At 33.5% G+C, this 20672-nt stretch overlaps 2 protein-coding genes across 2 annotated transcripts; both read right to left on the reverse strand.

The window, feature by feature from the left end:
• Window positions 1-412: 412 nt before the first annotated feature.
• LOC123674916 (coiled-coil domain-containing protein 42 homolog) lies at window positions 413-14035 on the reverse strand. Its single transcript, XM_045610074.1, has 5 exons — window positions 13765-14035; window positions 7937-8147; window positions 7659-7832; window positions 6702-6857; window positions 413-861 (listed from the first exon to the last, which is right to left on the reverse strand). The coding sequence occupies exons 1-5, from the start codon at window positions 13947-13949 to the stop codon at window positions 535-537; spliced, it is 1053 nt and encodes a 350-aa protein (XP_045466030.1). The 5' UTR covers window positions 13950-14035; the 3' UTR covers window positions 413-534.
• A 2430-nt stretch (window positions 14036-16465) lies between these two features.
• On the reverse strand, window positions 16466-20251 carry LOC123675093 (coiled-coil domain-containing protein 42 homolog). Its single transcript, XM_045610337.1, has 5 exons — window positions 20073-20251; window positions 19093-19291; window positions 18862-19035; window positions 17066-17218; window positions 16466-16922 (listed from the first exon to the last, which is right to left on the reverse strand). Exons 1-5 carry the CDS (start codon window positions 20171-20173, stop codon window positions 16551-16553), a joined length of 999 nt encoding a protein of 332 aa, XP_045466293.1. The 5' UTR covers window positions 20174-20251; the 3' UTR covers window positions 16466-16550.
• Between the last annotated feature and the right edge of the window lie 421 nt (window positions 20252-20672).

Consider the following 20672-nt stretch of genomic DNA (forward strand, 5'->3'; position numbering starts at 1 on the left):
GAACAGAAGAATCTTCCTAGGACATTGATCTGACCAAGAAGAAATTCAGTGTTCCTTTGCTCCTGAAATAGTGAATGTCCCAATAGTGAATATTTTCATGAATCGGTTTGGTATTTTGCGTGCTTGGAGTTCGTGTTTCTGTTTTTGAACTCTAATGCCTTACGTTTAATTTTTCGAGAATTTATTTTTTATATTGATTTTATATTCTTCGTCTCACACTAATTTTCATCAATAATAATATTTGATAATTATGTATTAGTTTATAAACAATGAATTAAATAAAGCTTGTATATCAATGAACTCGTTAATGATTAACCTCTACCAATTTTCTTTTCACCACAAAAGTGAACATTATGCTACATTCATTAAACTCGAAAGCAAAAACCTAAAAATTTTCAAATCAAACAAAATCTTCAATAATATCGTATATTTTTACTTATAGGTAAATGTAATATGTATCAGTATAAATGTTTCAAATAATTCAAAAAGTACTTCTGTAAATAGCCCTCTCTACTATAGTCATCGGTCTGATCATCAACGACAAATCTTTTTTCTCGTTATTTTCTCCTGGCAGCTCATTACCATCGACATAAAACTGAGTTGCCCTAAAAAATCATCTTTGGAGCACAGGTTTTCTCTATCCCAAATTAGTGTCTTGGACATCATCATGTAAATTGAAAATATCGCTTCTCTACATGTTAAGAACTCCTGTCTTTTCTGCTTCATCTTGTCCATGATATAGATGTAGAAATTCTGTTTGTGAATCGCTTTGTTCTTAGCTGCTATGTATTTTTGCTCTAGATCATAAACCTGCATTTTGAGGTTTTGGATTTCAGTTTCTGCTACTCTTTGGAGGTCCATCTATAAAAGAAGAGAGAGAGAGTGAAATGAAGCAGAAAACGTTCCGGTGTTGTCATTTAAAGTCGATTCAGGTCTTCTGAAAATATTTTATATAATATTTAGGTATCTATTTCAATAATTTTGAGTTAATATGAAACGTTGATTCACTAGCACATAAAAAGTGCGTTCTTTGTGAAGAAACTCGCGAATTTACTGAATTACGTATCACTGATATCTTTTCACTATTATCAGCAAAGCCAAAGATGGGACCTTCGCAGTTCAAGGTCAGTAGACTGTTCACATACAAGGAAAACAAAAGAGGACCAAAAACCGTACCTTGTGGTATAACATAAGGAACTTCAGTTTATGTGCTCTGGTCGTCGTTGATCCTCACTGTTTGCTTACACTCATTCAGGAAGCTCTCAAATAGCTTTTGTGGGCCACCATTTATACCCATGCAACTCAAAACTTCCAGTAGTTGGGTCTGATCTACTATCTCGAAAAATTCGGCTAAGTCTAAGAAAACACATATTGCTGGTCTTTTATTATCCATAGTAGACTGTTCACATACAAGGAAAACAACAGAGGACCCAAAACCGTACCTTGTGGTATAACATAAGTAATTTCAGTTTATGTGCTCTGGTCGTCGTTGATCCTCACTGTTTGCTTACGCTCATTCAGGAAGCTCTCAAATAGCTTTTGTGGGCCACCATTTATACCCATGCAACTCAAAACTTCTGATCTACTATCTCGAAAAATTCGGCTAAGTCTAAGGCCCAGTTTCACCAAACAGCACTTGATCCCAGATTGATTAAACTCCGCTTGTTACTAAAGCAGGCTTAACAGTGTTTTCTGTTTCACCAAGCATCAACCCGTCCGAAGATGATCGCGATTAACCAAATCGCGATTAAATAGTCAAACCATTTGGCAACGTTGTGAACAAAAAGTTATACAGTGTTCTGTATCGTATAAGCAGTGATGACCACCATTGCCGCTAGGTGTCAGGTGTCATTCATACATAACTCATAACATTTCAAATCATTTGTCATCTTGTAAACAAAAAACAAAGTTAATTTTTGCCGAAAATGTCGAGTGATGTGCTTCGAAATGTCGGAAACTTGCAGAAGTTAAAAAGAAATTATCCCATTTCACAAAACCACACAGTCTGGAAAAAAAACTATATAAGTAATTTTATTAACTTATTTATTTTGATTAACAAGTTTAACTGCTTCTTGAATAATATTTCAATCAAACATATCAATAAATTATTCTTTGCAATAAATTTCATAAAACACAAAAACAAAGTTTACGTGTATTTTGAATGGGAAATATTGAGCCTATACATATAGTCATATTTCGATAAAATTGACCCAAAAATTAGAAATTTCCAGAAAAATCATTACATAGACAAGAGTTCCATACTGATAAATAATTATTAATCTCAACTTGAAAGGTTATAATCCTCCAAAAATGGCCGATTAGTGCTAAATCGCGATTGGTCGATTAAATGGCGCTTTGGAGTGTGGTGAAACGCTACATTACATTAATCGTGATCTAAGGCCTCACTTAAGAGCTAAGTCAAGATTAAAGCATTTGGTGAAACTGGGCCTAAGAAAACACATATTGCTGGTCTTTTATTATCCATATGGTCATATAATTCACCCGTAAGAGTAACTATCGCATAGCTCGTTGACAAACCCCTTCTGAATCCATACTGGCTTACTGGAAATTAGGTTGTACTTAACAACAAATTTTATTGATCTACACTCTAGTAATTTCTCGAAAATCTTAGCGGAACTTGTCAGCAGTGAAATCCGTCTATAATTATTGACTAATATAGGATCACATCCTTTCAGTATAGATGTGACCATATAGACTTCTTGAAAGCACTCGGACAATGCTTTGTCCGACTATTTTATCCATAATGGCATTAATCAGCAGAGTTACTTCTATCGATATTTCCTTAAGATGTTCAGCTATGATGTCGTCAAATCCCGGGGATTTTCCACATTGGAGCGAGTCAATTATAGCCGAAACTTCATTTTCTTCGACTGTACTCAGAAAAAAAAAGTTCTCATTGACGGCTTGATTAGGGCTCGCAGTCCACCAACAAATGAATATTACACTTTTTTTGTGTCGATGACCATCGTAATAGGTACGTGAAAATCTAATTTTCTGTTGTTGGCGACATCTGACTCATTATTTAAATTACTATTTAATGATGCCAATATGTATATTCTCAGGATTGGAGATTTTTTAAAAAGCATTAATTATATTTCTACACGTGATGATCAGTTTTTTATGTCATCTCCATTTTGGATGTTGATGCATCGGTTCTAATGATGTACAGGTGTTCGCTGGCAAACTAAATTTTTTGAAAGCTAAGTTTGCGCCAGAATCAGATATGTTCTTTTCCCGTGAAATAGCAATTTCGAATAGCTTAATTGATTAATGCTCTTCATTTAAGGACATACTCAATTTTATGGAAGTTAATTCTGAGGTGATGACTGCAAAAATGCTTCTAGATATAATACGTCACCCATTCAATTTTGCTTGAATTTTTATGTCATCAGATGGTAAATACTTCGAAACCATTGAGCGGATTAAGCCTAAATTAATCGGCGCATATGAACTTTTTTATTTGAAATTTATCATATTCACGAACCAGCAGAATTTGACAAGAAATTCTTCATTAATAAAACTGATCATTTGAGGCCATTTTTAAGCACACAAAAATGAATATTCATAAACTTATGAAAATGCGATACACCTCCTGTATTGCGAAGAGCTAAAGTGCATCTTATAGAGTTGTCCCATAAGAGGTTTCATTTCGCTATCTGGGCAGCTGTCACTATGGTAGCTTTCATATTTTGACATTTGACAAGTAAAAACTACTCTATTACTAAAAATGGAACGATACACGCTCGACAACGCACAGAAATTGTTAAAATTTGCTAGAGAAATGGAGAAAATTTTGTAGTCACCTCTTTTTGGTCGTCTTGAAGCACTTTTTCGACCGACAATAGTGAAACTGATGGAAAAATTTGATCTGTTGGGACAATTTAGTGATGTGAAAAATCGAAACCCTCTGCGCCGCTCAAGAGCAACTGAGAATATTGGTGTTGTAGCCCGTAGTGATAATGAAAACCCATATTTGTCGATTCCTCATCGATCTTTGGAGTGAGTCATTCCACCAACGACATTAAACTGTATTCTCATAAAGACTTCGGTCTTAAGGCTTTCAGAGTTCACTTAACACAAGATCTCAAGCCAGTCGATCACCAGCAACATCGTATCTTCGAAGATTGGTTTATTGAAATGCTACGTTAATAAGTAGACTTGACGCATTTGAGAGACGGAAAATCCAAGAATGATTGTTAACAAGCCTCCCCGTCCTCAACGTGGTTTTTGGGAGGGTGATGTGATTGGACCCTATTTATTCGAAAATGAGGCTGGTCCAATAGTTACGGTGAATGGATTGCGCTAGGGATCTATGATTAATAATTTTTTATGGGTGGAATTGGAAGATTGTTATGTGAACGACGTTTATTTTCAACAAGACGGCACTACAAGCAACGAAACAATAATAATGTCGCAAGAAGAGTATACTGGCCGTGTTATTTCTCGAATTGAAGAGGTTATCACAACTGGCCACCGAGATCTTGTGATTCAACACCTTTAAACTTTTTATTTTGGGTCTTTCTTGCCATTGGTCCACAATTGACAAGTCCTCAAAGATGGAACTGGTGAAGTTATCGAGGACATACACGCGAAAATCTGCGATTTGGTTATTGAAAAATTTCATGAAAAGGATATGGTGCTGCAAAAGTATCCGTGGTGGCAATTTGGCTGATATCTTTTTCCATCATTAATGCATTACCTTCCTCTTTATAATGAAATAAACATCGATTGATTTCTCGTAAAATATACTCGTTTTGTATATCAAAATGAAATCTCTTATTGGAAAACCCTTTATATCCGAAAGAGATTGAAGTTTGAGCATTTTCAAGGCCATACTCTCAATGTTATTTGTCCAAGAACATTTGCAACCTGAACAGGATACCAATACAAAATTTAATTAGGTAAATGCGAATAATAATTGTAGAGGTCAAGATTGTTAGGTACAGGGTTGGCAAATTTCGATGTTTTAGCACTACAACTTTTAAACCAGATGAGATAGACAAAATCTGATACCCCATTCTCGGTCTCTTTTTCTGAGAAACTAACAAGAGTATTATTCATTTTTTGGCCACCTTCTTTTTTTTCGAATTATAAGCGAAAATTGGAAAAAAGGCGATATCGAAAAATATTTATATCTCCGTTAATACTGATGATAGAGCTCTGAAATTAAAACATTATACAGGCACTTTTTTACGTAGAATCCAGTGGCGTGCTTGTATTTCCAAGAGGGTTTTTAATAACGACACTATGACCCAAAGTTATGTTTTTTCAAATGGGAACACTAGATTTTTGTGCCATTTTCTGGAAGCTTAATTTTTCCTGATTTCAAAAATATATAACATCGTATGATTCGTATCAAAATAAATAACAGAAAATGGTCAAAAACCTTTTTTTACTTAAGAGTCTCAATATTTCTATGGTTTCAACTGTTGATAAGCACAAAAAAATTGAGCTTTCTATAACAAGAGCAGTGTCCTTCCCTCAATGTCATTATTTCTATGCTTTTGACTTATTTCTACAAAATTCGAATCTATATTAATTTTATACAAATAGTTTCGAAAATATAAACGAACTTGGAAAAAGTTTCCTAGGTAGCTTGAACACAGTTTCAAATATTCATCTATTGAAATATCGAGAAGAGGTGTCGACTGTACATTGTGCAATTGTTGTCATTATTAGGTTAAATATTATTTCTTGTTTGTCCCTTCGTAATTAAATTGTTGAGTTCAATCATATATGCATTGTTTCATATGCTGTTTAAAATGGATTGGTACTTGTGCGTATTGATTCTGGAGATCTATGTAAATAATCTTCTGATACATGCATCTCAATACAACTCTTTCGATTGAAAAATTCGATTATAAAAAATTTATAAAACATATCTAGATTCGAATTTTGTAGAAATAAGTGAGAAGCATAGGAATAATCGGATTGAAGGAAGGACACTGCTCTTGTTATAGAAGTCTCAATTTTTCTGTGTTCATCAACAGTTGAAACCATAGAAATATTGAGACTCTTAGGTGAAAAGAGGTTTTTGGCCATTTTCTATTATTTATATTGATCCGAATCATACGATGTTATATATTTTTGAAATCAGGAAAAATTAAGCTTTCAGAAAATGGCAGAAAAGTCTAGTGTTCCCATTTGAAAAAACATAACTTTGGGTCATAGCTTCGTAATTAAAAACCCTATTGGAAATACGAGCACGCCACTGGATTCTACGTAAAAAAGTGCCTGTATAATAATTAATTTCAGAGCTCTATCATCAGTATTAGCGGAGATATAAATGTTTTTCGATATCGCCTTTTTTTCAATTTTCGCTTATAACTCGAAAACAAAAGAAGCTGGCAAAAAATGAATACTACCCTTGTTAGTTTCTCAGAAAAATAGACCGAGAATGAGGTATCAGATTTTGTTTATCTCATCTGGTTCAAAAGTTGTAGTGCTAAAACATCGAAATTTGCCCACCCTGTACAAGCAATAGTTTGCACATGGATAGACTGACAGACACAAAACCAAAGTAATTCAAGACAATAATTACATAATTCAGAATGATCTGAAATGCACTGTTCAAGCGGAAATATTAAAACTACGGACCTTCCGCTACCTCTGGTAAAAAACTATGTAGGTTTCTGTCGGAGTTGTGTTATCTAATGATTAATGATTTTTTTAATAATTACCATCTCTCTGATAGAACTAAGAACTTTTTGTGAAGTATGGGTAGCCTTGTCAACCAATATAGCTTTCCTTTCAATGAGAATCTCGAAATGGTTCATCATTTCATCTATACTCTCGAACTGACTCATACGGGATTTCACAACCAACTGTAGAAAATTCTGAAAAAAGAATTATATTCTTCTTCAAAAGATTTGATTAAAATGTTCTAATAAAATTTTAGCATTGGATTATTATTTGTACTGACAGTAATACCTCAGTTGCTAAATAGATACTGCTGTAGAGATTATAAAATTATAATGTTCAATATTTCTATCCTGACTCTCCCAGGTTTCTGTGAGAGCTCTCATAAGCTTAGAGCTTGTACGAGTTGAGAAAAACCGTGTTCTGTATAGGTTTTTTTAGTGTATCCTATCGCCATTTCAGGCACGGCACTGTCAAGTTTTTACCAAACATGATCTAGTTAAAGGATACCCTCGAGGATACCTCTGTAACTTAAAAATGTCTTTACCTTTAGAGTCGAATTTTTTTATATGAATTCCTCTTAAATGCTCTGCTTCAACGGTAATAGTGGTGGTCTTTAACAATGAAGGTACCAATTTCATACAAAAATGAATATCACTAAATATTATCAAAACATAATAACATATACAATTCCGAATCACGAGGTCATTGCATAACATATACTAATAAAAAAAATCAATCGAAATTTATATAAAAAAAAAAATAATTATATAGTGACGCAAGCACAATATCCCCTCACCCACCTTTAAATTTTTGAATGGTTTAACATTAGCCCTGCGAACAGGTGTACGTTTCTGATATTTTCAATGCCTCATAGATGAATTCTGCCAAACTAATTTGTTTCCTTTTGTTACCTTTTGCTTTTATACAAATATGTGAACAAGAACTGATGATTTTTGATGATACAGAGTATTAATTAAATTAATTTTTCTACTCACTTCATAAACAACCAGGAGCTGTATATTCTTCCTTATATCTTCAAGGACTTTTCTCAATCTTGATTTCTGTTCCAGTAAAAAATCTACTTGGTCTTCTCTCGATTCTCTCAACTTTCGGAATTCGTATATTTTCGATTGGAGTCTTTCAATTCTTTCATTTCCTAATATCAAAAACTGTAAACAATAATGATATTTATAGATGAAAATATAGTATGAAAAACCAATTGAATACTTTGTACCAACCAAAATCGAATAAAGATCAAAATTTTATTGTTCACCTCTCTGAAAGATATCAAATACTTCTTCAGCTCGTATTCTTTTTTCTCAAGCTCCTTCCATTGTTCTTTCAAACTATATTTTATCCCGTTTATGCTTTCCCTCATATTCATCTTCCTCATCATCAGAGAGTATCCTTGCTGCTTCTCCTTTTGCAAACCCAACCTTCTATCAAGAACTTCAGTGAAGTCGTAAGAATTCACCTGAAACAGCCTGTATATAAAGGTAATTATTTTTTTGTTCAATTTTTTATCTATGACTTATTTTATGGTGGGAGAATTAAAATTTGATTTGTCTTAATTATCTAATCCAGAGGCAAAACATTTAGATTACATGAGACTAGAACATTTAATTGCTTATTTTTTAGCACTTTTTTTTCGTACATCGCTATATAATTTCGTCTCAATATTTCTGCTACAATGCAATGCGGCTGTCCGTAAACACGATCACTATCAAATGGAAAAACCTAGGCTCTCCTTAAAATTATCAGGTTCGGTTCGAATCTCGAATATCGCGATTAAGTTCATTAATCGTAAGATCCGACTAGGGGTTTCTTGAATATTTGTTGTCGTGATTCAAATATTAGAAATTCAAAACTGCCTTTTCGATCGAGATGAAATTCTGTGTTTATATATAAAATAACTGGAATAATAGGTTTGTGGTATTATATAGTGGTATTATATAGTGAATCGGAAATTAAGAAAACATTCAAAAATAGGATAAATCGAATCCTTTGCATATTGGGAGATCTAATTTATTCATAACTCATAAATATCGTTCAACAGTTTTTTTGTTGTTATGGACTCCAAGCATATGAGACATAAATGTCTCATAAATTGAGTGGTTAACATAGTTTTCAAATTTTTCTTCCAAGTTTCAAATGCGCAGTTATGATGGTCTAATAGTTTCGAACTGAATAATTCTTTCAAGTAAATATTTGTAAATAACATGGAATTGCTTTCAATTCCATTAACTATACTCTTCTTCATTAGAAATCAGTTTTGAGAGAAAAAATAGAAAAATGAGACGCGATAGTGAATTTAAAATTCCGAAAAGTGATCATCCTCCACGTTAGAGAGGGTTAAGAGTCCGTTCAAGCGGCGCAAATTCAGGCGTTTTCTTAACTAATTAGGTCTTGATTTTCTCAGGAACGGTAAACGCTATCGAGATGATTCAAAACAATATTGGAAGGTCTTTATCCCTTGTATGTTCGTTAGGTAATAATTTCACTTTAAGTTGCAAATTAATTGTTTTATTGAAGTAGAAAGTACGATTTTCAATACCAATTTTGAATAATTTATTGTCGCTTCAGTTGACCTAAATTCGAAAATCTAATACAATATGGTCATAGCCTATTTCTTCTTCTTTCCAAAGATACCAATTAGAAATATATTACATCATAGTTACTCCAAATTCTATGTGACGTTGTAAATCTGTTTCAAGTGCCAGAATTGTGAACTAAAAATCGTTGCTCCTCCCTGAGGGGCGTGGCTTGTAGCTATCAGGACCGTCTTTTAGGAAATATATTCTTGAAAACCTGAATTATTTATCACGAACAAAAAAAATATTTTGTCGCTTATACCTGCATGTTTCTATTGTAGCATTGATTATCTTTAGAGCCATACGACCGATTTTCATGTAACTTTCTCGAATGAAAAAATGGATTTCTGATGGAAGGTTTTGGATAGTCAATTAATTACTTCGGACCGAAGGTTTCGTAAGTTTGGGAAAAAGTAAATGTCTGTTATTATGAAGGAAAGCGATTCGGATGTAATGATGGTTAGCAAATCAACTTGTTTTAACCATATTTCATATAATACAAAATTTGGGAAGTTCAGAAGCTCTCTTAGATTCGGTATTGTGCTTGAGGATAATACTTTGGAAGTTAACAAGAAGTGATTTCGTGTGAATTTATTTGAGTTATTTCACGATTTTAGTGCCACATCAGATAAACAGCAGTTGTAAATAAAAGGTTATTCGGTACTCTTTTGTGTACCGTATTATTTCGTTGCTGGACAATTAGACAGTTTCTAGGTAGGTTCAGCATTGCATAGGTACCTGAAAGAAGGCAATTTCGGAGTAAAGATTCAAAATGGTCTATTTTTGTACCGATACATATATTTCTACTTAATCAATGATTTTATGTAGAAATGAAGAATACTAACTACTTATACCTGACATTAAAATAACGCATTTTCAAACTGAAATTTCTAGAATGGTATTTTCAATTTGGGGTCGAGGTACCTATTACTAGAAGTTTTCATATCTATTTGGCCTGTGCAGTTCTTCTTATAATTTTGTTTATGTGTATTGAATCGAACCTTTTTTGCTGGGAAATATCTTTGGATGAATTCCGAATTGTTTATATTCTGCAATTCATAGATTCTCTGAAGGAACTTTCTAATCACTCCGTTTTTTTTAATGAAATTTATCTAATATGCGTTTGGTGAAGGAAATAAAAATTGGGTTTCAATCGAAATTAGTTTTCGTACGTGATATGTGTAGAATTTCGAAAACAATATGTACTTGTCCAGAACATCCAGAAATACTTGATATAAGCACATCCGCCGTCAGTAGTGTCATGAATCCTTATGATGGTTATGCACAGCTGAAGAAAATAGGAATGATATGAATATTCCTTGTTTTTCATTTTCACTGTAAGAAAGAAAGAAGAAGAAAGAAAGTTTATTCAGAAGTAGTTAACAGAAAATCATTCAAAATTTTTTACAATGATCATAACTATAATAATTTCAAAATAAAAAAGTAAACAATGAAGTATGTAATGCCTGGGAACAGATAGCGTTGAAATCTATGGAAGAAGCCGCAGCAGAAGAAGTGAACTAAGCGATCGAATGTGGAAGTATCGACATAAATGGTACACCTTCAATAACGGTATTTTGTAATGGTAGTTGGGCTAAACGATCTTATCGAAACTTGGGAAATTATAATTCACTCTCCGGAGTTCCTAATTGTTGGGATGCAAACTGGAAAAACTTTTACTTGGGCGTGAAAAAAAGTATTGCATAATATGTCAAAGAGTTCAAACTAACAATGACACACCAACAGAGCATACATGTTATAAAAATTGGAATTCATCTTCGACCGCCATGGAAGCTGAAGGATTTTGTTCCAGTTCACCCATGTACAACAAAATGATTGCCGATGGGGACAATAGTTGTTATAAAAAATTCTTGATAGTAGATCTTATGAACATTGTACAGTTCAGAAAATAGAATGTATCAATCATTTACTGAGGAACTACTGTAACAAATTACGAGAACTCTCGAAAGCACGTAGTGTTCTAGGGCCGTTGAAGAATGTGATCAGAAAAAATATTTCACGATGCAGAACGGCTATATTAAAATCTGTACAATTCAGAAAAGGAAAAAACGCATGAAGATAAAATCAATTTTTTGAAGATGGATATTATTTATAGCGTCAGTCATATATTTGGTGAACATAAGAATTGTGCCACATTAGGCTACTTTTGTGAGAAAAAAGTAGCTGATTAAGACAAGTATATGCAAGATTTGTGACAGTTCGATATAGAGGAGAAAATTATGCAGGCGTTGAGATATTTAGCACTACATGCCAGAAGTCTCATAGAAAAGGTAACAACGAACATTGTGGAACAATTCAATGCTATGATCAAAGAGTAAGAGGTAAAAGAATTAATTACGCTTTGAGAAGATGCTACCAAAGTCCTTGTTAGGCAGTAGTTGTTGCAAAGAATAAAAAAAACCGCTATACGCTATACACAAAGATATGATAGGTCGTAGTCCAGGACAAACGGTGAAGAGAATGGAACGAAGTAGTGTCTTCAAAAAGAAAAAGAAGAAGGGGCTGAAAGCTATAGTTCTCTGCAGGGCCAGATAATAATTATTGAGAAAATTGTGAAAACCCAGACATGGATGAGGAAATAATCCAAATATATAGGACTGAATTCTTGAGGGGTTTAATCAAAACAGAAGAAGTTCATAAAGAAATTGAGCTGAAAACACGCCTTCAAACTGATTCCGCTGATTGGCATCAGCAGAGGAGGAAATTTTTGACGGCTTCAATATTTGGAAAAATATGTAAAATGCCTCCTATGTCAAGTTATTGCTCAACAGTAGAAAGCATTTTAAATAGATAAACATTTTTCTGCAAAAGCTATAGATTGGGGAAAAATAATGAAGATCGAGCGAAGCGTCTATTAGAGAACAACAGTGGCCTTTTTATTAATAAAAAAAGGTCTAGGTCCTTCTCCAGATGGCATTTTTGAAAAAAGTAATCATTCAATTGAAATCAAATGCCCTTTTTCAGCAAGAAATAATACGATAAAGGACGCTATTGAAAGGAAACAAATCATATATTTGGATAAAATGATGATCAGGAATATCGATTAAAACAAAGTCAGAATTATTATTTTCAAGTTCAGGGACAATTAAATATAGCTGAAAGAGAAAAATGCTTTTGTCGTGTGAACTTTGAAGAGTTTTTCGAAGGAAAATTTCATTAGAACTGTGTTTTACCTGTAATAATTGACCTAAGACATAGAGGCTTAAAAATAAGGATCCTCAATACAAACTAGATCTTCAGGATAAGAAAAATTGAAGAAAACAGTAGGCAATTTGAAATATATCATTATGAACCAAGCTGATTTTTTTTTAATTATAACAAAATACTATTCCTTAAAACTGTAGATATTTATGAAATGAGTTCATCAAAATTCTCAATGAATCTTTTTTATTTCGGATTAGATATTTCAAAATTCATTCCATTTAATTCATAAGGGTTTTTAACAATTCAAAAAATGGGGATAATGGTATATCAAAGCGTATTTGGATTCTCAATTCGATATCAAGTAATTATGGAAAGTAGAGTCTTTTTCAAAACGTAAAAAACAGTTCGTGTTTCTCAACTCTGTTCTTATTATAAAGAAACCGTCTTTACAACCATAATCATAGGTGACCATTTGACAATCATTTCATTTAATCAAAATGTCGAAAATGCGGCTGCATATTCCGACACGCACTAGTAGAACTCGAGAAAGAAACGAGATCATCCCAATGCGTTACAAATTCATTCAATCTGGGCTGAGGGCCTAATACGTTCCCTATATTTTTACTACGATAGTCGACGCCCACCCGCTCTTGCCCCTTCACGTTGCGACCCCTCTGCTTCCCAAGCAGTGTGGTGTAAACAGACTCTTAAGTGGTTGAAAAGAATATTACTTGTCTAGAACTGCTTTCATTAATTTTGTATATTCTTTTCTTTCATGTTGGAGGAGTTTTGTATCATTATTACTCATTTCTTCGATCCCCTTAAGATTTTTGGATAGCGGTTTCTGTTTTGTGAATCTACTTATTGTTGTTTTCATAGTAAAGAAGGAAAAATACCATACTAATTTATAGTATTTCTTTTGGATCTATCACAGTTATAATATTGAAGGTAGTTCTAATGCATTACATATAAACATAGGATATGGTCCATGGACAGTTTCAGATTGAAGGGAAATTTTATCTTCTTTCTGGATTAGGTTCAATATTGAAATGTGGTAATGTCAATACCGGAAAGAAGGACTACTGGACTAGCTTAAGTAAAAGTTATGGCAACCGATGCCAAAACTTTTTCGGAGGAGGAAGTAATGTAGTAAACCGGAAATTAGGAAAACATTCAAAAATAGGATAAATCGAATTCTTTGCATATTGGGAGATCTAAATTATTCATAACTCATAATTATATCGTTCAACAGTTTTTTTTTGTTTCGGACTAATTCCTAGATATTCTGAAAAAACTCTGAGTTTTTAATATTCGGAATAGTGACTTTAATCGAAATTTTACTCACTTCAGTTCCTTCACACTTTGATATGTCTTAGGGAAAAACGCAAAAAGGTCTTCATATTCTCTATGGAAATCGGTTTGAGGCTTAGCAAGTTGATATCTGTTGGTGTACGGACTTCTCAAAATAGAAAAATTTTGAACTCTAACATCAGACTGATAATGATGCTTTTCATCCATTTTATTTCCCATAATATTTTCGATGTATTTCAAGGTATCAATGTTAATCTTGAGTATAGACTGATTGTCAATTTGATTAGATTTGACATTTAGTACGTATAGGTACTATTCATAGAGTAATAAACATGTTTATGAAAAAAAAAAGGGTGATCACATTGACTTGGGTAGATAGGGACCATTTCGTTTTTATTCTTTTTGAGCGCTCGTCATCGAACGAATGGCTCTATCATTTCGTCGATTCTGTCCATCACCCCGATCGTGAACACAATAACTCTCGAAAAGTTCGGATCTCGAGTGTAGCGGCGGAACTGCGGGAGTGGGAAAGAGAAAGAAGCTTTTGCGGGATAGAAATCAACGGCGGGATATGAAGGAATGCATACCGATACGAAGAGAACGCATGCGATTTGCGGGATGTCTGCGAATGAATTTCGGTTCGCAGCGTGCAGCGTTTTCATGCAATTCGTACTGTAGTTTGTAATGTTTTGTAGTGTTTTTGGAAGCTTACCACGTGTTTCGAGTATCACGGAAACCATCACTGAAAAATTAATAGCAACCATTCAACAGCATTCTATTTTATACGATCTTTCTCATCCTGACTACAAAATTCTCTAATGAGTATATTTTTTCGAAAACCTTTCAATCTTCTGCAGGCCCTTAAAGCAGTAGAGCTTCCTCTTCCGAAGAACTGTGACTTTCACACATAATTTTATATTCCTACTAATAATCGTGTCTTATTATTATAGCGTTGGTGTGCATGTTATATGCAATCTGCTTAAAGCCGCCCGCCATTATTTGCCGCCCCTCTAGAATATGCCCCACAGTTTCAGGTTCCTAGCCCAGTTTCGATTTTAGAAAAATCTTGAAAATTTGTTTTTTTTTTGTTTAAGATTATCGAGTTAAACAATCGAATGATGCGGATGCACCCACGCTCAACACTAGATAATTTGATATAAAAAATGAAGATTATTACAAAATAATTGAATTTGGTATGAAATAATAAAACTTCTTATATATCTTAAGAAGGATCAGTTGGAAGTGATGAAATGGAATTATTTTCTTATATTTTGCATTTCATTCTAAGGAAACAACATTCTGATTTGAGAATTGAAAATAAAATAATCCAGAAACCCGAGTTGCAATAAAATTCGGCAACCTAAAGCGCCGACAAGCCTGATTAGTGCATGTGTTTTTTGAACGTCAATAACTCGTAAACAGCACGTAAACGCCACGTCTGGATGTTTATGAATATAATGTATAATGTGGCACCTTTGATGGTTTTTGATGTTAATTAAATTTGTCGGTATTCCTTCATGTTGTTGCTGACTGAATTAAATCTCATTTGGTACTTTGAATTTCTACACATGGAATTTCTTTTTGATCAAGCTTGAAATGCCGCCCTTGAATTTTGCCGCCCTAGTCGACCGCCTACCCTGCCTACCCCCTAGCGACGGCCCTGTGACTGTAGAAGAATAGTATTTCTAACTATACTTATAGTTTAACTAGTTTTTTGCATACAGAATGGACATGCGGGCATCATTTCCTCTGATCGAGATATATTCCCATAAATCTTTCACTTTTCTGAGCCTGTATAACAAAATTCAAATACCGCAACGTTGATCCATTGGAATCATCATTCCTTTTTTTAAACAATAGTAAAAGTATTTTGTTTTGCTGATATTGAGCATTATGGTATTTCGATGACATCAGTCTATATAAAACACTGTAATACTAGTTAACATCAATCATCAACAAACAAGACCCATCCCAATATGTTCATGAAAAGATTGAAATTAGTGTATACAGAAGACAAAAAAAAGGTGTTCTTTAAATTTACAGGTAAGTCATTGATACACAATAGAAAAAGAAATGGCCCCAGTACAGAACCCTGAGGTACGCCCAAATTAATATTATCTTCTTGCGAGGAAGAGCTATCAACCTTTACAAGTAGGTATAGTTTTACTCCCTAGATAACTTCGAATCCATGTTAGAAATATACCCCTGAATCTCATGTTGTAAGATTTATCAAAAAGGAGCCCATAGGAGGGACTATGGAAATCTCGTAACAAATCAAAAAATAACCCCACGACGAAGAAGTTGTGGTGAAATTGCTCATATCTACTCAAAATCAAAGTTCATAAAATTTATATACTTACATGATTTTCCTCTACAATTGTTCATAAAAATTCAACAAATACTATGTATTTTTAAATTAGAAAAAGTTCAAGAAATTTATATACTTTACTCTTCAATCATCCATGAAAAAACTGTTAAAAATGAACCAATTTGATAGAATTACTACACACTCAAAGATACATGAAAATATGTATATTTTTCAAGCAAGAATGGTTCTGTAACTATTCCAGCACCAATTTCTGTACATAAGGTGGACAATTGTTGTTAAATTGTACAATAATGTTTGAGAGTAGGTAAAGCAGATGATGTTACTGCAGGCAAAAGCTAGTTCTGCAATAATTATGCTTAGCCCTAAATCCCCCTGAAATTATTTTTTATGAAATATGAAGCCAATATTCCAATATAAACTTTATATAATACTTAAAATTATAAATTAAAATTATAAATATAAAATTTGACGTGATCGATAGTAGAAATATATTACAATATCGTTCGCTCCTTTCTACTGCCTTCCAGACCAATATCCTCCATAACGCTAACTAGAAGCCTCATCGTATTCTTAATGGCCACGACCTGGTTAATCACCTGTGGCATATCCTGTTGCTCAAGAGTAGAAACACAAAACTTCTTCCGCAACAGAGGTGTTTTTTGCATCATCTGGTTCAAATTATCTATCCCTTGAGTAGACAGAGTTATGTCCTCAAGTCTTCCAGCGCAGCACTCCCACACACTGGTCAGGAGGCACTCTAATTGAGAAGTCCTTTTCGAAGCTTTTTCATATCTCACTTCGCATAGAGATATGTGACTCATCATGTTCATTATTTGACTGTAATAATTCAAAACTAGCTCCACCTGAAAATTAAGGACTTGAGTCAATTTATCTGACAGCAGAAGCAATTTGTTACACATTGGGCGCTGCGATAAGAAGCTCAATAGGGCTTGATAGTTTTTTCAACATTTTACAGCACCCATGCCAACGAAAAAATTTCACTTACATTGTCATGTCGCGTTCTTTGCAGCTTTTCAATAATGGCGTTCTTTCTTGATGTTAAATATCTCTTCTTGGACTCCAAAGATCTGTATCTGGTCAGGATATCATTCAATGTACCTTTCACGCCGAAATCATACAGTGTGGATTGAAGGAACTCCTTCGAAAATTTGAGAATAATAATATGAGAATGATTTGATGGCTCCTAGTGATGGATTTTCGTATCAAACTTTTTTTCCATTTGAAATCGTTAATACAAATCTGAAGTAGAAGCGCCACCTAGTTTTGGAAAATGTGAGGGGTAAGGTCTCTTGAAATTGAATAATTGATAAAAATTATGCAATATAAGTTGTCCAAAATTAAATTTTAAGGGACAAATGAACACCATTCAATAGTTCACTCAATTTGAAAACATGAAGAAATTTGTATGATATGGCTTTGCCCATTGTGCCATAATGTCAATGTGAAAGCTCAGTTCATGAGTCTGCCAATAAGAAGGCAACAACATGTTGTTCAGTTGTAATGATAATCAATCAGTTCAAAATATAGAGGGTGTCCCGGGAAAAATTCGACAAACGGATACCATGAATGAAGGTCATCATGGACGACTCGTATCAGAAGGTTTCAATAGCCTGAGTGCATGGATATACAGGTTGATGATGACTTTAACACCGGTATCTCAAAACCAAAGCGTTTGCAGATTCATGTTATAGGACTTCTCAAAATGATCCGAGAAATCTGTCATTTTCATATGTACACATTAGGAACACCGTTATGATATAATCAATTCAAAACTTATATCTGCACAATTAAATTGCAATTTGAATGATTCACAATAAATTGTATAACACATCCCAGACAATTTTTCGATGCGAATTACTCAGTTCAGTACTTTGATAACTACAGTATTGAAATTTTGTGACGAGAATAAAACCGAAAACCACGAGTAAGTGCATACCGATTACGAATGCAAAATTTACAGATGGCAAATAAGGGGCGACACCGACAAAGCGGATAATTATAGCAAAATAATAAACCTCGGACATAGATGTGCTCGTAGTGCAGTAAAAGTACTCATCTTGAAAGCGATAATAAACTCATAAACCGTAAAAGGGTCCGATTTTGTACTCCGTGTCGATTTCAGAGGATAGTTAAATGATTATTGGTTCTTTTTATGGAAAAAATTTCGTTTTTCGTCTTAGCGAGAATTCTGAAATGTTATATTCCGGAAATAGTGGGGGGTGAATTAATTACCACTCATTTCTACGCCCTTGCTGGGAACATTGTAAATATTGCTAGCCTTCCCTAGAATTTGCGTACTAAGCATAAAATAATCACAAAATATATGATAAGTCATATGTTATGAACAAAAAAATACTATAAGAAAATATAATCGATGAAAAAATCTTCGAAAATGGGGGGCGCTGTCTAAGATATTGCCACAGGCGCAATAGTACCTAGATACGGCCCTGGGCTTCGAACATATTTTGAGATGAAAAATTTCAAAAAGAATTTCTAAACGATAAGAACCTCAAAAAATGTAATTATTTAAACTATTTTGCAACTGATTTCTCAATTTCAGTTTCGGCCGGATGGGTATTTCTTCAGTTATTGAGTTCAATAGTTATTTTTTCAGTTATTCATATTTAGTTAAAAGTTTGTAAAATGTACGAATAATGTAATAAATTGCGCCTTATGTGAAATTTGCATTCTTTACATGAGGCAGTGATACAAGATAACGTTGCGTCTAACTTCAGATTTGTATCAACCAAAAATTATATCTTGCTTAGATCTGTTACCTACCTCGTAAATACAATGTTTTTTAATTTCTTTCACATAATTGTCCTTAAACTGTCTAAGCTTCAATACCCTCTGTTTCAATTCTTCTACTCTAGCGTTTTGTTCCTTAACAGTGATCCTGGTTTTGTTAATTCGTGCTAAAGCACGTTTTTTCTTCTCGCCATTCAAAATAACTTGCTACACGAGAGAAAAATTTATGATGAAATTGAATATTTGCTGAAGAAACCAATCTACCTCAGCGGACGTTATGAAACGCTGTTGGAATGCCTCTTCTTGCTCTAAAAGTTGCTTTATTCTTGTAAACAAATTGTTTAAGGTGATCAGAGCATTTTTTTTGCGTTCTGTTAATTTCTGGCTTACATGCGAAAATGTTTCGTTGCACGAGCGGAATTCTGTTCGAGCGTGGTCTCCTTCTTCTAAGACTGGAGCATTCCTATAAAAATGAATTGATTAGGAGAACTTGCTGGAATTTCTGGAACTGCGGTCTTAGGCCGTGAAGTTGTAACTAGTGATGAAGAGAATCGAATACCAGTTCTATTTCTATTTATTTTTGCATTTTTGCAGAGTCAAATATACGCACCGGAAAAATTAAGAGAACAGACAAAATCTCAAGAAAATTCGTAGTTCAGCTTCTCTTGAACCCTTTGGCAGGTTTTAGTGATTATTTTTTCAATTATAACTTGATTCTTCCGATTCTTCGGGAACATGCCATTTCAGATGCAGTTTTCAGTAACTTCGTTTTTTTGTATATACAGGGGGGAACAAAATTAATGAAATATTGAAAAGCTTTCATTCAGGACACCTATGGATTGAAGCGTTGATAGACGAGAATGTTCACGAACACTCAGATGTTGCCTCATCTTTTCTGAACATTTCCTCTATTCACTAATTGCGATATATTGATCTTGAGAGAAATTACAGCACTTTAAATGATCCCAATGCACTAAAAAAATTTGTACATTACGTTCATTCATGGTACCATTTGAAGTGCTGTATTTTTTTTTTAATTAAGATATCGCAATTAATGAAGTTGGGGAATGATTAAAAAAGATGAAGAAACATATGAGTGTTCATAACAAATGCCACTATGAAATCAATGAAATCATAAGAAGAAAATAGTCGGTGAATTTTTACAATTTCAGTATTGAATGTCAAAAGAAGACAGAAATTTGAAGACATGGGCACATTTATATCATTAAGAAAACAAAGCTTACCGAATCAAAGTGGTGAAATTTTGGGATGTTTTATATGTTCCAAAATTTTCTTTATATACATCTGGGGGAAAATACAGTCGAAGTTTATTGAAATCTACCATTTTTCAGTAATTGCTCCTTATTTTGACTATTTTGTCAGAATTTGTTTGAGTTAACTTGATCTGAATGACAAAGAATTATAGAATTGTTAGTTAATATACGACGGGTTTCATAAAACTTTGATTGACAGATCAACTCGCTGATTATAGTTTGAAATCTATGAAAGTGCCAATAATTAATCGAAATTGAAAACAGAAATTATTTGATCAAGTAAATCACCTCGATAAAAATTTTATTAAACCCACAATTAATAAAGTTGAATTCCTATTTGCCATATTTCATGTTTGAATACTCAAATCAATGACCATAAAATAAATTGAATTAGAGAAAAATGAAAGATTATCCTAAAATGAAGATCCGAACTTCCATCCGATTTCAATGCAAGTAAGTCTTAATGTTTGCTAATCTTAATCTTAATGAGTTATGGACTGTTGATTTGGGGCAGTAGTCAAGAATCTAATTGTGTGTTCCGAATTCAAAAACTCGCCATGAGGTGTATTT

Source organism: Harmonia axyridis, chromosome 3 (genome assembly GCF_914767665.1).
Source record: "Harmonia axyridis chromosome 3, icHarAxyr1.1, whole genome shotgun sequence".
Lineage (NCBI taxonomy): Eukaryota > Metazoa > Arthropoda > Insecta > Coleoptera > Coccinellidae > Harmonia > Harmonia axyridis.

What these genes read in the sequence shown, in the direction of transcription:
- LOC123675093 (XM_045610337.1), bottom strand. Translation starts at nt 20,173, where the DNA reads ATGGTAGATTTCAATAAACTTCGACTGTATTTTCCCCCAGATGTATAT. An exon ending in AAAAACATTGTATTTACGAG is followed by an intron (nt 17,219 to 18,861) that starts GTAGGTAACAGA and finishes AAATTTTCGAAG; the next exon opens with GAGTTCCTTCAATCCACACT. An exon ending in AAAGAACGCGACATGACAAT is followed by an intron (nt 16,923 to 17,065) that starts GTAAGTGAAATT and finishes CTTAATTTTCAG; the next exon opens with GTGGAGCTAGTTTTGAATTA.
- LOC123674916 (XM_045610074.1), bottom strand. Translation starts at nt 13,949, where the DNA reads ATGGGAAATAAAATGGATGAAAAGCATCATTATCAGTCTGATGTTAGA. An exon ending in CAAAGTGTGAAGGAACTGAA is followed by an intron (nt 8,148 to 13,764) that starts GTGAGTAAAATT and finishes CTTTATATACAG; the next exon opens with GCTGTTTCAGGTGAATTCTT. An exon ending in ATTTGATATCTTTCAGAGAG is followed by an intron (nt 7,833 to 7,936) that starts GTGAACAATAAA and finishes TATTGTTTACAG; the next exon opens with TTTTTGATATTAGGAAATGA.